The following is a 13,093-nucleotide window of genomic DNA, read 5'->3' on the forward strand; positions in this document are numbered from 1 at the left end:
AAAGGACAAGCAGAAAAAGGACAAACAGAAAAAGGAGGAGGTAATGACAAAAGGAGGGCTTGTATGAGGAAAAGACAAAAGATCTACTTTTCTTGACAAAAACGCATGTTTAGGGGAAATGAAAAAGAAAACATATACATTTCTTGACGGAAACTCATCTGTAAGGACAAGGAAAAACTAAACATATATTTATGCTTTTATTTCTTATTATGTCAGTTTTGCTCCTCCATACAAGTATGGTCTGCAGTACACTTGCTATAGCTATATTTTCAAGCGTAATTAATAAAATCTCCTTACTACTGTAGTACTGTTTGCCAAAGGAATGTATAAAACCTACAAGCCTTGTTTGCTTGAAAATATCCCCACTACTGAAAGTTGCATTTTTGATGCCACGATTGCTAGCTCTTATCTAAATCAGTTGAATTTTTTTGCTTTGTTTTGTTTTTGGAGCAACCTTTGGCATAAGAGCACATACGCTAGATAAAAACCTAGTTTTTGAGTTTAAAGTACATTTAAAGAGCTGCAGCTCCGTTTCTAGGATGTATGTGAGAGTTTAAAACCAACCTGGTTACATTAGCATTGCCGCTAAGTGGCTTACCAGCTAGCAACACGTTGCTGTTGTTTAAAAGGCACATTTATACACAAATGCTTTATATTTATACACATGCCAATTATTATCAAGGTTCTGTTGTTATTGAAACATGTGTAGAATTACATATGTCGTAATTTTGGCCTTTTCTTTTTATATGTAAAAACAGACTTCTTGTTACTCCACAACAGCAGATGGCAGCCTACGTCTCTACGAGCTCTAAGAAAAATAAACTACCGCCTCTTCTGAGAGGAGACAGTGCATTTCCTGTTATGTCTGTGTCGCACACACACACACAAACACGCACACACACACACCTCTCCAGCACTTTTCCTGCGTCTGCGTCTGCTGGGCCGCTTTAGTCAAACACAATGGAGAAAACAAGCGAGTTAAAAATGTGCCTGGAGTCCTCACTGAACCGGATTTTTCAAGCGACGGTGAACGACATTCTGGACTCGGTGGAGCGGACCTTCTCTGAGTACCAGGGAGCCATTCAGACGATCCAGACCGAGAATGAAGGCCTGAAGCGGCTGCTGTTTGCACAGAGGAGCGCAGAGTCTGACCGCAGAGGTCCGCAGTTTGTTTATTACCAGTCTCTGCTGTCCTGCACTGCGAGGACTGTGTGTGTGTGTGTGTGTGGGGGTGTGCGCTTAACTTTCTTTGTGTTTTAATTCAGAAGTCTCATCTTCTTTTAGTTCTTTCGGCACATTGCATCAAACCCTTAACGTTCCGTGTATAAATTACGGTTCGGGGACGTACGTAAAAAGAATAGCAAATTCTTCCAAATGCAATAAGCAATTAATTTCTCTATGAAAACAGCTTGACGTTTTCAGCGTTTGCAGACATAATTGTTGCTGAAAGGATGTGTAACAATATCCTTTCACACTGTCTTAACGTTGTTCTAATAAACATAAACTGTGAGTAAATTGTATATTATTACCTCACATGGAACAGTTTTAACCAGAAGAAATGCTATTTTCCCAGCTAGTTTATTTTCATCATATCCCCTCTCAGTAGCATGGTTATTAACCAGACATTATATTTAAAAAGTAGTGACACTAATTTCTCTAAATATCGACTTGGCAGGACATAAAACAATTACGTTTTTTATTCATTCAAATATTTTCTGACCAAATGGGTTAGATTTATTTATTTATTTATCTTTGGGCAAATAATTAATTGTTCTGACTGTAGCTTTGAGCAGGTTTATGTTAGAAGCTATTCATGACTTACAAAGATTAGCACACCTCTGTAGCAGTTGTCTATGTTTTCTTATCTTTCTCCCTTTGAATAGCGACTAAAATTAATGGGCCTCTGTGTGACGTCCTATTCAAGTTTGAAAAAGAGAAAATCAAGTGTGTAAGCAGGCTTTTTATGTTATAATATTGCTCATATTAATTTACATTTCACCTTCTCATTAGATATTTGAGAAAGTGAGACTGTGTCAAACCTTTAGTTTAGTAATGTCATGGAGATTTAATAAGTTGTGACAGCTCATTGTTGTGTTTAGAGCCGCCCTCTAGTGGAGAAAAATACACTTACAACTCTACTGTGGGTTTTGCATCACATCTGTGGGATTTTTACTCATTTCACTAACAACAAATGTAATTCATTCTACACATGTATCAACCTGGTCATTGTTTTCATTTTACTTTTTCAGATGGATGTGAGGAAGATTCTGCCTCCGATTGGAACAGTCGTCCTTCTACCTCCACCCACACCAGGTTTAAGGTGTCCATATGCAGCAGCGACAAGAAAGGCTTAGGGAAGAGGCGTAAGAGCAACCTGAAGGAGAGAGCATTCTCTGCTCCGTTTTCTCTGCAGACAGATCAAATAGAAGAACAGTCACCTGTTGACAGGTCCGTAGGGATCTCAGTTCCTGTGAAAACAGAGCCTGGTTTGGAAGAAAGTGGTGCCGTCGACCTCTCCCAGGCTTCTCTGACGGCAAACCTGGTAAAGAATGAGGCCTCAGAGGTTTCCAGTGATTCGTTCACAGATAAGGAACAGCTGCATCCTTCAAGCCCTGACCAAAGAGGCAGTGAGTGCAGCGTTAAAGTCACCGTTGTTTCCAGTCGCTGCACACAGGAGGGACATCTCATCAAGGTTGAGAAAGAGGAGGACACTGACGGTGAAAGTTTGACTCACCCAGAGTTGAAGTATGAACTGAAATATCAGGAGTCAGAGTCGGACCAGAGATGGATGGAGGGAACGCCCATGCAGGATACGGAGCAAGAAGAAATAAGTTTGGAGCAAAGCGATTCACCCGTTGTTGCTGAAGACGAGACCCAAGAACAAAGTGTCAACCTTTTACGCTGCCCAATCTGTCCGGAGACATTCAGCAAAGCAGCTTTGCTCAATCTTCACATCAAAGTTCACAACAATAGTAAAGATCACAGCTGCGACCTTTGTGGGAAACACTATAAGCGTGCCGACCTCCTCTTATCCCACCTGCGCATTCACACAGGAGAAAGACCGTTTGGCTGCAACGTCTGCAGCAAGACCTACGCCCACCCCAGCCAGCTCAGGGTGCACAGGCGGGTCCACACTGGCGAGAAGCCCTACACCTGCTCGTACTGCGGGAAGCGCTTCAACGAGAACAACCAGCTTAAGGTCCACCTGAGGACTCACACCGGGGAGAAGCCATACGGTTGCCGGCAGTGTGGCAAAACATTCCGAAACGTCGGAAACCTGCGGATGCACGAGAGGATCCACACGGGCGAGCGGCCCTACGGCTGCGCTCAGTGCTGCAAGAGGTTCAACAGCCTCGGCGACCTCAAGACACATTATAGGAGCCACACAGGGGAGAGGCCGTACAGCTGTGAGCTGTGCAGAAAGACCTTCAGTCAGACCGGACACCTCAAGATCCACATGCGGATGCACACAGGAGAACGGCCGTACGGCTGCGACGAGTGCGGCAAGAAATTCACGGTGGCCAGCAGCCTGAAGCTGCACCAGAAGACTCACACGGGGGAGAAGGAGTACAGCTGCGCGTCCTGTGGGAAAAGCTTCAGGAGGTCCTGTCATCTGAAGAGGCACGAGCTGGTGCACACCAAGGAGAAGCTTTTCTGCTGCGGTCAGTGCGGGAAGGCCTACGCTGATAATTCCAGCTTGAGGAAGCACCTCAAGATTCACGCGTCGCAGGAGCGCACCCTGCAGAGCGCAGGAACTACGAGTGAGGCTGGAGTCTCTGCATCTGCGACTCTTCAAGACATGACAGAAACTTAAACTAGTTGGCCTAAAAGTACAGCGGCACATCAGGGCCACTGTAGAGAGAGACAAAAAGGAATAAATGTAGTCTCAGAAAAATTCTAGAAGTCCAAAATTTGCCAAAACAAAAAAATCTAAAAAGAAAACTTGAAAATTTGTGAGTTTCAAAAGTAAAAAATTACTTTTGGAAATTTCCTTGTTTTTTTTGTCTAGAAAATTTCTGAAATTAATCTAAAATTCCAGAATTTTTTGGCAGAAATTTCCTCCTTTTTTTTACAATGGCCCTAATATGCGGTCTGTTATTTCTCTGTGAATAACAGAGAAACAGTTAAAGATTCACTGCTGTAGAGTTAGCTATAAATCAGTTTGAGTGTTTAGCATATTTTACTACATTATTTACAAAAGCTGCTCCCTTTTTTTGTCTTTCCTGTTGTAGCACCACCAAAGGAAACGTTTTAAATATAGTGATTTTGTTATGAAATCTTCAAAGCATTAAATCAAAGAAATGAATAAATGCTTTTTTACATATTTACACCACTGATGTAAGTGACTTGATTATAATTTGTGTGGTCTTGTTTAATGATGTTATTGTCAGCTTTTCTGAATGTGTTTAATATTTGTCTTCGTATTCGTTCTGAGTTCTGTTGATTGAGCTGCTGGAAGATGTTTTTATTGTCTTTGCTGTGATACCAGAAACAGTGACCCGCTCTGTTAATGAGAGGGCTGTTGTTTGTTGTAGTAATTGTACAATTACATAATGTAGCAATGTGCATGATGTATTAAATCTCCAAGCTGTCATTGTGATTTTTGTCTCATTTAAATATATTAGTCAAAAGACTTTTTTTTTTTGTCTCATTTCCCTTTTTATACAAAATGATTCATATCTTTAGTCAAACTTTCCAAATTATAGTGTGGAAATTTTGTACACACCAGAATATTTATAAGAGGTTTTTAAGAATGAGTAGCATGCCAGGACCAAATTTATTATCCAAAACCTAATTCTAATGCACAAAACTTGAAATGCTAGTGGGGAAAGAAATGCTGATTAAAAAAAAAGTTATGTTTTGTTATGTAATAGCTATGCATGTGGCTTGTGCAACATCAAATTATTATGAAGATTTAAAGAATTTTTCAGGCACAGAATCAAGACTTTATCAAATTTGTCCCATCAGAACACAACGACGGATCTGCTGTAGATATTCCAGCATTTTGTTTGTGTTCCACATGAAAGCCATCAACATTAAAGTAAAAAAAAAAAAAAAAAAGCTTAGGCGAGCAAAACCAAATCTGTTGATTGATTTACTGTTGACTCATTGTGGAAACAAGTTCTGTCTAGAAGCTTTTATTTATTAGTTGCTTAACAGCAAGAAAGGCTCAGACGAAAAACGGGAAAATGTGCAGCAAATAACCAAGGGTCAGAAATCAAACAACCGACCGCAGCCCCCGCATATGGGACAGTTTTTATTTGTACTCTGCCAAATTACATAAACGTGAAAGATGTTCAATGTTAATTCATTTTAAGATTGAATGCAGAAACAGTTTGTTAATGGGTTTTATCAGTACATTCTGCCTCAACTGGCCTTGTGAGGACATATAAGATCTTGATAAGTAGCAAACAAGAAAATAAGTACAATGTCAAAAACAATAACATTACAGAAGGCTGAAGCTACATCTTCGACAGTGAAAACCTGCTCCATTTTACAACCAGTCCTAGAAAATGGCTTTGTGCCGATCTCTGCAGCACAGTTCACTCTCAGAAAAAAGGCAAGCATTGGGTTTTTTAATTGGATTTATATAATACATCCAAAAATCAGAATAATACAGTTTTTAAATGCATATTTCTCCACAGCATGGGTCACTTGCTTCTTCTTAACATAATATGAACCAAAAAAATCAACATTTATTCAACACATAAGAGTTATAAAATTGTGCTTTACAGCATACTTTGTGTTACCTAAAATACTGAACAACGTATTATAAAAACGACACTTCCACTTTTCTTATGTCTTGTATGAGCTAGCTACGCTGCAGTGCTACACAGGAACTATAAGTTGGGGGTTTGGTTTGAGCTGTGTTGTTTTTACTCATGTCCTTCTTTATAACAGAGCTAAGCTAACAACATTCCTGCTGACAGAAATTAGCATCTCCTTGCTTCTGTTCATGTCAAAAAATAGTCCCAAAATCCTCCTGAGTTAACGTTGATATTAGTAATTACAGTATGGAAATTTTTACATGTATTGACCTATAACATATTTTGTTGAAAAGCAGATATAGAATAATATCAGAGATTGTGTAAAGATTTCAGAAGTATTTGATCTGAAGTATAAAAGAACCATTTATAGAGTCTCTTCATGAAACAATGGAAGCCAGTAAATAGTTCCATATTTTCGATCACAGAATGTTGATATTTGTTAAAAGTCTATATTATTCTTCGTCTATTCTTTCCATAAAGAAGACTCTATGGATACGTGCCTCTCCACACTTCCTCTTGGAAGTTCTTCTTTGGACTTTGACAGATTTTTCATTTTTCTTTGAAAAACTTAAAACAGAAACTGAGAGACGCATCATTCTTCAGTTGATTATTTACTATATCTAACATATTTTAAGCTACATATTTGTGTCTGTGGAAAATTGCCACTTTATTCATTTTTATACAAATTTAGCACAAGAAATAGCTGAAGCATTCTGCCTTTGTGATGGGTTGAAATTTACAAAACCGCCTGAGGATCCAATAAAAAAATTGCACTTTTACATTCATTCCTTATGTTTAGAAATGTTTAAATGCCTGAATGATTTATAGAACAAGGCAGAGTGTCTTAGGAACCTGTCATACTGGACTGAGTAACAATCAGTTAAAGTCCAAAGAAGACTCAGGAAAGCCAGAATAACTGTTTAAGACAAATTTGAAAGATTAAAAGGAGTTCCTGGTACACAATAAAAAGAAATAATTGATGAATCAATATTTTTGCAAAGTACAGGGAACTGTTTTGATTGCTTGTGATTTACTGTTGCACATTTATGTCATTGCAATCAAAAATGGTTCTGTTTTGTGTTTTTGCACAGGCAAATTGGAAATGCATGCCTCTCCTGTTCTTCGTTGTGTTCTGTAACCCGCTTGTTTCTTCAGAATAATCCCTCGCTGACGTTCTGTGACTGCTGGGATAAGCACCAAATCTCCCGTGAGACTGAACTGGAAAAAGCAGACAGAAAACTAATTTATCTATACATTCACTTAACTCTGGTAAAGCATGAGAAATACAAGAATAGGCCTCACTTTGTTTGTGTCTCGTTGGTTGTGGTTCTGCAGCAGTTGAGTCTCCATGGGAACTTTTCCTTGGATAGATAAAGCATAGGTTGAATGGTGCTGCTTAAGTCCATCAAGCCAAAAGCGACATAGTGTATATAGCAGCGAAATACGTCTTTAGAGAAGTATTCTTGAAAGGGGAGCAGTGCAACAGGAGGGAAGTAGTTGAAGACAATGATGGCCAGGATTATCAGAACCATGTTGAAGGCTCTCTTCTTCACCGGATGCTTTGCGTCCTGGCCGGGCCTGGACTGCTTCAGGGCCCAGAGAATCACTATGTTGCAAAACACCATGAAAGCAAACGTTGAGAGGATCATCACTGTGAAGACCAGTTCAAAATGCACAATGTTTCCAACACATTTAGCTGAAGAGTAGGCCAGAATAATGAGCCAAACCAGGACGGCCAGCGCCGGCCTGTACGGATGGTCCTTCAGCCTGGTGAAGAAGATGGGGTGGATCACGGCGATGTAACGGTCCAGGCAGATGCAGGACAGAAAGAGCGGAGAGAAGTCTTTTATGCCGTAGAAGAAGCGCAGGGCGTACCAGGTGCTTCTGGTGGTGAGGAAAACGATGCTGGCCAGCTCCAGCGGAGGGATGAGACAGAACAGCACGTCAAGAACTGCCAGGTGAACAATGAAAATATCCGAGGTGGAGGAGTCTCTCTTGTTCTTGTGGATGAGCCACAGCACTGTGATGTTGGCCGGGATGCCCAGGAACATGTTGGTGAACTGCAGGCTGAAATACCAGATAAGAACTCCTGGCATGTCTTTGCAGCTCTCATAGATGGTTATATCACCACTGAAATTTGCAGATCTCTGAGAGATGTAAAGCCCAGAGACGTTGAACTCCATGTCGGCTGGTTGGATCAGGCAGAAGGACAAAGCTCTGTTAAGCAACAAATCAGCACACGTTTAAATTAAACAATAATTAAACTTATGTCATGAAGATCACTTCTCCTTATGTGAATATGGATGAGGGAAACTGTTTAACTATTCCTGATATAAACTGTCATGGAAAAGCGTTCAGCTTTGTACTCTAACCACAAACTGCAACAACTTTTATAGAGATTTCACGACAAATAAGCTCATATTTGTGGATGCATGTGTTGAAGTAAATTATTAATGACTATTATTTCATAAAGGTTTTGAATACTTTTGAATACTTTTTTATTATCAATTACTTTATTATTTACTCTTATTGATTACTTTTATTATTTGTGTTTATTACCTTTATTACCTTACTATTGATTGTTGTACTCATCTTATTACTCATTTTATTCCTCATTTCATTTTATTATATGTTAGATGTGTTAAAAGTCACAGTTTCTGACACCTACTGCAGTTTAAAAGTGACAAGTTGTCTGTTTTCCGGAGACTTGTTTTAACAGGAAACTTCCTGACCACAACTTAGCTCGCTCAGCAGCCGACCGTTAATTGGGGACCTTGAGCTGCACCAGTGCAAGACTTGTGAGTTCAACAAAAGGACAATAGATAGGGTTTTTTCTCACTTAACTATCTAAGAATAAACTTCTTGATTCTGCAGTAAAACACGTACAACAAAATTTCAATAAAAGTGTTATAGGCAGAAGTGTTTGTGGTTAAGGTGTCAACCCTTCGAGACTGCAGATGTTTCCATCAGATGACCTGTGTGTCACCTATGCCCTATTTGTCAAGAACTGTCTGTACTTATTGCTTTATTGTTTTTTTCCTTTCTTTGTGTGGTTAATGATCTCTCCATTGGCTACGTGTTTGAGTCTGTATAAGAGGAGGCTCCTGAAGCGACGGAGCCAGAGAGACTCTTTGGACACTCATGTGTGTTGATGACCACTGTGTGTTAAATGACCTTTCTCCAATTGCAATTGCTTTAATAAACTTGTACCTTTTATTCTGATATCTGCCTCCTAGATTGATGTTGCTTTAACACATGAAACACGATTTTCTTTATAAATTCAATCTGAAAAGTGTGGCACAATTTGTGTTCAGCCCCCTTTTCACTTAGCACAACCAATAATCTTCAGAATTCATTTATTAAAGCATTTAGATCCACCTGTATGCATTATGATCAAAATGCAAGCCATGCATGTCTGACACAGCCTGACAACCTGTGTAAAAAGGTTGATTCAGTCACATAAGACCAAAAACGTTTTTGTAGCTCAAACATTTTTTGAAAAACCAAAACTTCACTCAACATCGTCATTCTTCATTTTCTGCTTTCAATGGGGCACACTTTCTATTGAAGTGTCAACAATATTTATTTTATCTTTCTCCAAAGTTTTTTTTTTAACCACATGTTCCCATATTTTAACTGAGTACTTGCTTTTTCTTCATTTATTTAAAAATGAACAATACAAACTACTTAACCAGACAATTTCTGCCAGTCTTCTCAATGCGCCTCATTCAGGCATTTCCTCTTCCTGACAGGCAGATGGTGTTAAACAAAATTGTAGCATCAAATCATAGAATTTGATGTTATATCATGTCATATAACATCAAATTATATGATTGATTAATTTACTGAAATAAAACAGGATATCAATCATAGTGTTTTATGTCACAAACAGGATGACTGATATAACATTTTAAATAAAACATGGTAATTCCCAGTTAAACTAAGTTATTTGCTGGCATTCCAATTCTTTCATTATTGAATACAGTTATCTTTCCTTAAATCCTTCTTGATTTAAAAGTGTTTTAATGCAGCATGTAGGTGCTGAAAATATGAGCTTGTATTCAAATGTTGCTCTGTCATCTCTTCTACTTGTTTGCACTTGCAGCTCATTGGAAGCAGAATCTCTAAAAGCATGTAAAGTAAGCGGAAGTCAAATGCAGAAGTAGAAACGCAGCAGTCCACAGTTGTGATAAAACTCTTAAAGTAACCTTAAAAAAAAGCTCAAGTCATATTAAAAAAAGATCATAAGAATTAATTTCTTTCAACTTGTAACATTGATTTGTTGTATTAGAGATAACTTATTTTGATTCGTCTCATAATTTAAATGAGATATCAGCCATTGCACTGTCTATTTTCAGTTCCATGTTGACTTAACACCATTTAAATCTATCGTGCTGCTTCAGTGACAATTCACATTTCCGCATGCAGAATTAATTTGGAGTTGTTATCTTTGACGCCAGGTACGCTCCAATTTTACAAGAGGCCTATTTTAACATAATTTTATTTTCTGTTTTGTGTGTGATACACATTAGTCACGTACAGCACATTAATGTTGTAATAAAATTGATCCAGCATAGCCTTGTTATCAGTTTTATTGTGTAAGAATTGTTTTTAATTCCTCTTTGCCTCATTAGTTCATGGAATATCAAACAACAGTTCATATGAGACATTTAATTAAATCTAATCTGTTACCTCAGGCCATTTTTATTTATTCATCCTGGGCTCTCGTGTTTGAACTTACTAAAGCATTTATTTTTTTTCTCTCAGTTTCCATGTAGGAGCTTCATGTGAAATAAAACTGCAAAATTTAATTGAAGACAAAATACGCTAAAAGGTCTTGAAAGTATTTTTTATGACTCATTGGTGTTAAGATGCAAAAAATGTTTTGCAATTTCCTTTACACATCACTGGTTAAAAAAAATTCTCTTCAGCTTAAAACATAAACTTGTCCAAGCATTCTTTAGAGTAATATAAATAAGTAAAATATTTAAAATACATAACATATATATATATATATATATATATATATATATATATATATATATATATAGATCTCTTGATGAATTACATTAGATATAATTTAATCCCTACCTGTGAAACAAAACTGTTACATTTTAAAAAATATGAAAACTTGGAAGAATAAACTATGTTCTTTTTAAAACATATCTCACTAACATATACCTTTAGCTTTTATGATTTTAAATAAAGCCTCATACCTCTTTCAACAGGACCGCAGTCTTGTCTGGATTTAAAATCTATGAACTGAGATGTGTGAGAGCTTTGCTGTCACTAATGTCATTTCCTACTTCGTTCTGTTAGCGCTTTGCCGGGAAACTGCAGTGAAAAATGGCTGCCATGCGTGCCAACAAGTAGACAACTACGTCAAAACACTATCTCTATCTCATGTAAATAAGGAGTCAGAATGCATCCTGGACTTCTGTCACAAATGCCAAGCAGAAAACTCGGGTGCAGATATTTCCATAAAACTGTGCACTCTCTGTTTAAATTCAAATGCTATGAGTTCTAGATTAAGGATAAGCCACACTCACCTGTTAGCCTGCGAGGTGACATATCCATCGACTCTTCACTGTGTCTGCAGTGTTCCTGCATGAAAAAACACTGAACCTTCACCTTAAAATGGACAGATTGCATCCATTAGAGTCTGAGCAAACACTTGAGGGATTGTTCAAAATCCTCCAATCACAGTGTGGGGATGAGGGTGTGGAAGCTAAGGATCTTCCCCTAGAACGCCATGATTGTCTTTGTTTGGTCCCTCTGCATCAAGATTAGCATGATAAATCTATTACTAAATTAACAAAATTTACTAATGCATTTACTACATTTATACATTTTGCAAACAAGTTAAAGTTGAAAATGAATATTGGTGAAATCAAGTCACAGCTAACAGTATCCGGAGAGACGGCGTCGCATCTTCCATTCGCACCAATTGACACTGATGCAACAAACTGATGGAGCCCGACGGAAAATCGGCGGTAAACAACTGATGCAACAAGCCTGTAAATCATATCTGATTAAATTCACTGTAACATGGTGTAATATGTTACGGGGCCTTGCAAAGGGATCCATAAATTTGAACTTTTATTTTTGCATTTCGTTCTGTTACGATCACAGACGGATTTTTATCAGGAATTTATGCAATAGATCAACAAAAAGAAGAGTATAATGGTGAAGTAAAAGAAAACTGATATGTGGTTTCCATTTCCTTTTCCCCAATTAAAATGTAAAACGTGTGGCGTGGATTTATATTTTGCAAGCACTACTCTGACACCTATAAAATCAGAGTGAGAAATTACATAATCAACTAATAGAGTCCGCCTTCAGTTAGTCAGCATGAAATAAATACAGCTGTTTTGTGAACACTTCAAAGATGTTTTTTAGAGAACATAACATACAAAACCCAAGAAACAGACCAGGGAGGAGATCAAATCAGGAAGAAGCAAGTTTCAAAACAGGTTGGTTTGAGCTTTAAAGGACGCTCAAACCTACCAAGTTCTGGATGTCTACCTGATCTAATGGACAGGGAGATACATAATCAAAGAAAAGGTCAATGACCTCTGAACCTCTGGAGGAGATTCAGAGATTCTCAGCTCAGGTGGTAAAGCTCACTTTAGGTCGTCTGCTGTTCTACTCTAATCCTGAGCAATTTTGCAAAAACAAGTAACATAAATTTCATTGTCTAACTGTGCAAAGCTAAGAGCAGCACACCTAAGGAGATGCAGCTGTAAATACAGCAAATGGTGTTGAATCAGTGGGCGCCCAATTCAAATGCATGCCACACTATTCAGACTATTTGTAAAAAAAAAAAAAAAGGTAAAAAAAAAAATTATAATAATAATCCTTTGTTCTTCTTGACTGTTGCCATACTCCCTAAAGAAGCAATAAAATGCTTTGAAATGTGTGGCTGTGGTTTCCAGGGGAACAGTTAAGACATAGTAAAAGAAGTAGGCATGTTTTAAAGTGCTCAACAAGAATCACCTCATAACCTCCTGTAACCTCTGGCCTTTTTACTCCAAATTGTCCTAAATTTAAAAGAAAACTGTGTGTAGCAGTCACTCTCTGAAGTTCATTAAGTGAAACAACATTAAACCCATTTTTCTGTCTCTCTTTACTGTCCTGCCAGTTGTGCTGCATTTATGGTGATTAACTTCTGAGGTGGTTTCAAGCTGTTTGAACTGTTTTATTGCTGGAGTTGGACTGTGATTTGTTTATCTTTGTGTGCCCCTCGCCTCAACTTGTTTGCAGAGGTGTTGCGTTTAACAGAAGGAGCCTCTCTTTCCCACATGGCAGAAAATTTCCACTGGTTT

General features: G+C 38.1%; 2 protein-coding genes across 3 annotated transcripts; one reads left to right on the plus strand and one right to left on the minus strand.

The window, feature by feature from the left end:
* Window positions 1-821: 821 nt before the first annotated feature.
* On the plus strand, window positions 822-4,600 carry LOC116724361 (zinc finger protein 771). The gene is made up of 2 exons (XM_032570002.1): window positions 822-1,159; window positions 2,250-4,600. The coding sequence occupies exons 1-2, from the start codon at window positions 961-963 to the stop codon at window positions 3,812-3,814; spliced, it is 1,764 nt and encodes a 587-aa protein (XP_032425893.1). The 5' UTR covers window positions 822-960; the 3' UTR covers window positions 3,815-4,600.
* Window positions 4,601-5,129: 529 nt separating this feature from the next.
* On the minus strand, window positions 5,130-11,051 carry hcar2 (hydroxycarboxylic acid receptor 2-). 2 transcript variants are annotated; one of them, XM_032569072.1, is made up of 3 exons: window positions 10,985-11,051; window positions 7,071-7,985; window positions 5,130-6,986 (listed from the first exon to the last, which is right to left on the minus strand). In XM_032569072.1, exons 2-3 carry the CDS (start codon window positions 7,949-7,951, stop codon window positions 6,920-6,922), a joined length of 948 nt encoding a protein of 315 aa, XP_032424963.1. In that variant the 5' UTR covers window positions 7,952-7,985; window positions 10,985-11,051; the 3' UTR covers window positions 5,130-6,919. The 2 variants fall into 2 exon arrangements, with proteins under 2 accessions (XP_032424963.1, XP_032424964.1); XM_032569073.1 differs by lacking the exon at window positions 10,985-11,051 and having other exon boundaries at window positions 7,071-8,048.
* Window positions 11,052-13,093: the final 2,042 nt, after the last annotated feature.

The sequence above is a fragment of the Xiphophorus hellerii genome, chromosome 8 (genome assembly GCF_003331165.1).
Source record: "Xiphophorus hellerii strain 12219 chromosome 8, Xiphophorus_hellerii-4.1, whole genome shotgun sequence".
Taxonomy (NCBI): Eukaryota; Metazoa; Chordata; class Actinopteri; order Cyprinodontiformes; family Poeciliidae; genus Xiphophorus; species Xiphophorus hellerii.

What these genes read in the sequence shown, in the direction of transcription:
- hcar2 (XM_032569072.1), bottom strand. Translation starts at nt 7,951, where the DNA reads ATGGAGTTCAACGTCTCTGGGCTTTACATCTCTCAGAGATCTGCAAAT. An exon ending in ACCAACGAGACACAAACAAA is followed by an intron (nt 6,987 to 7,070) that starts GTGAGGCCTATT and finishes TGCTTTTTCCAG; the next exon opens with TTCAGTCTCACGGGAGATTT.
- LOC116724361 (XM_032570002.1), top strand. Translation starts at nt 961, where the DNA reads ATGGAGAAAACAAGCGAGTTAAAAATGTGCCTGGAGTCCTCACTGAAC. An exon ending in CGCAGAGTCTGACCGCAGAG is followed by an intron (nt 1,160 to 2,249) that starts GTCCGCAGTTTG and finishes TTACTTTTTCAG; the next exon opens with ATGGATGTGAGGAAGATTCT.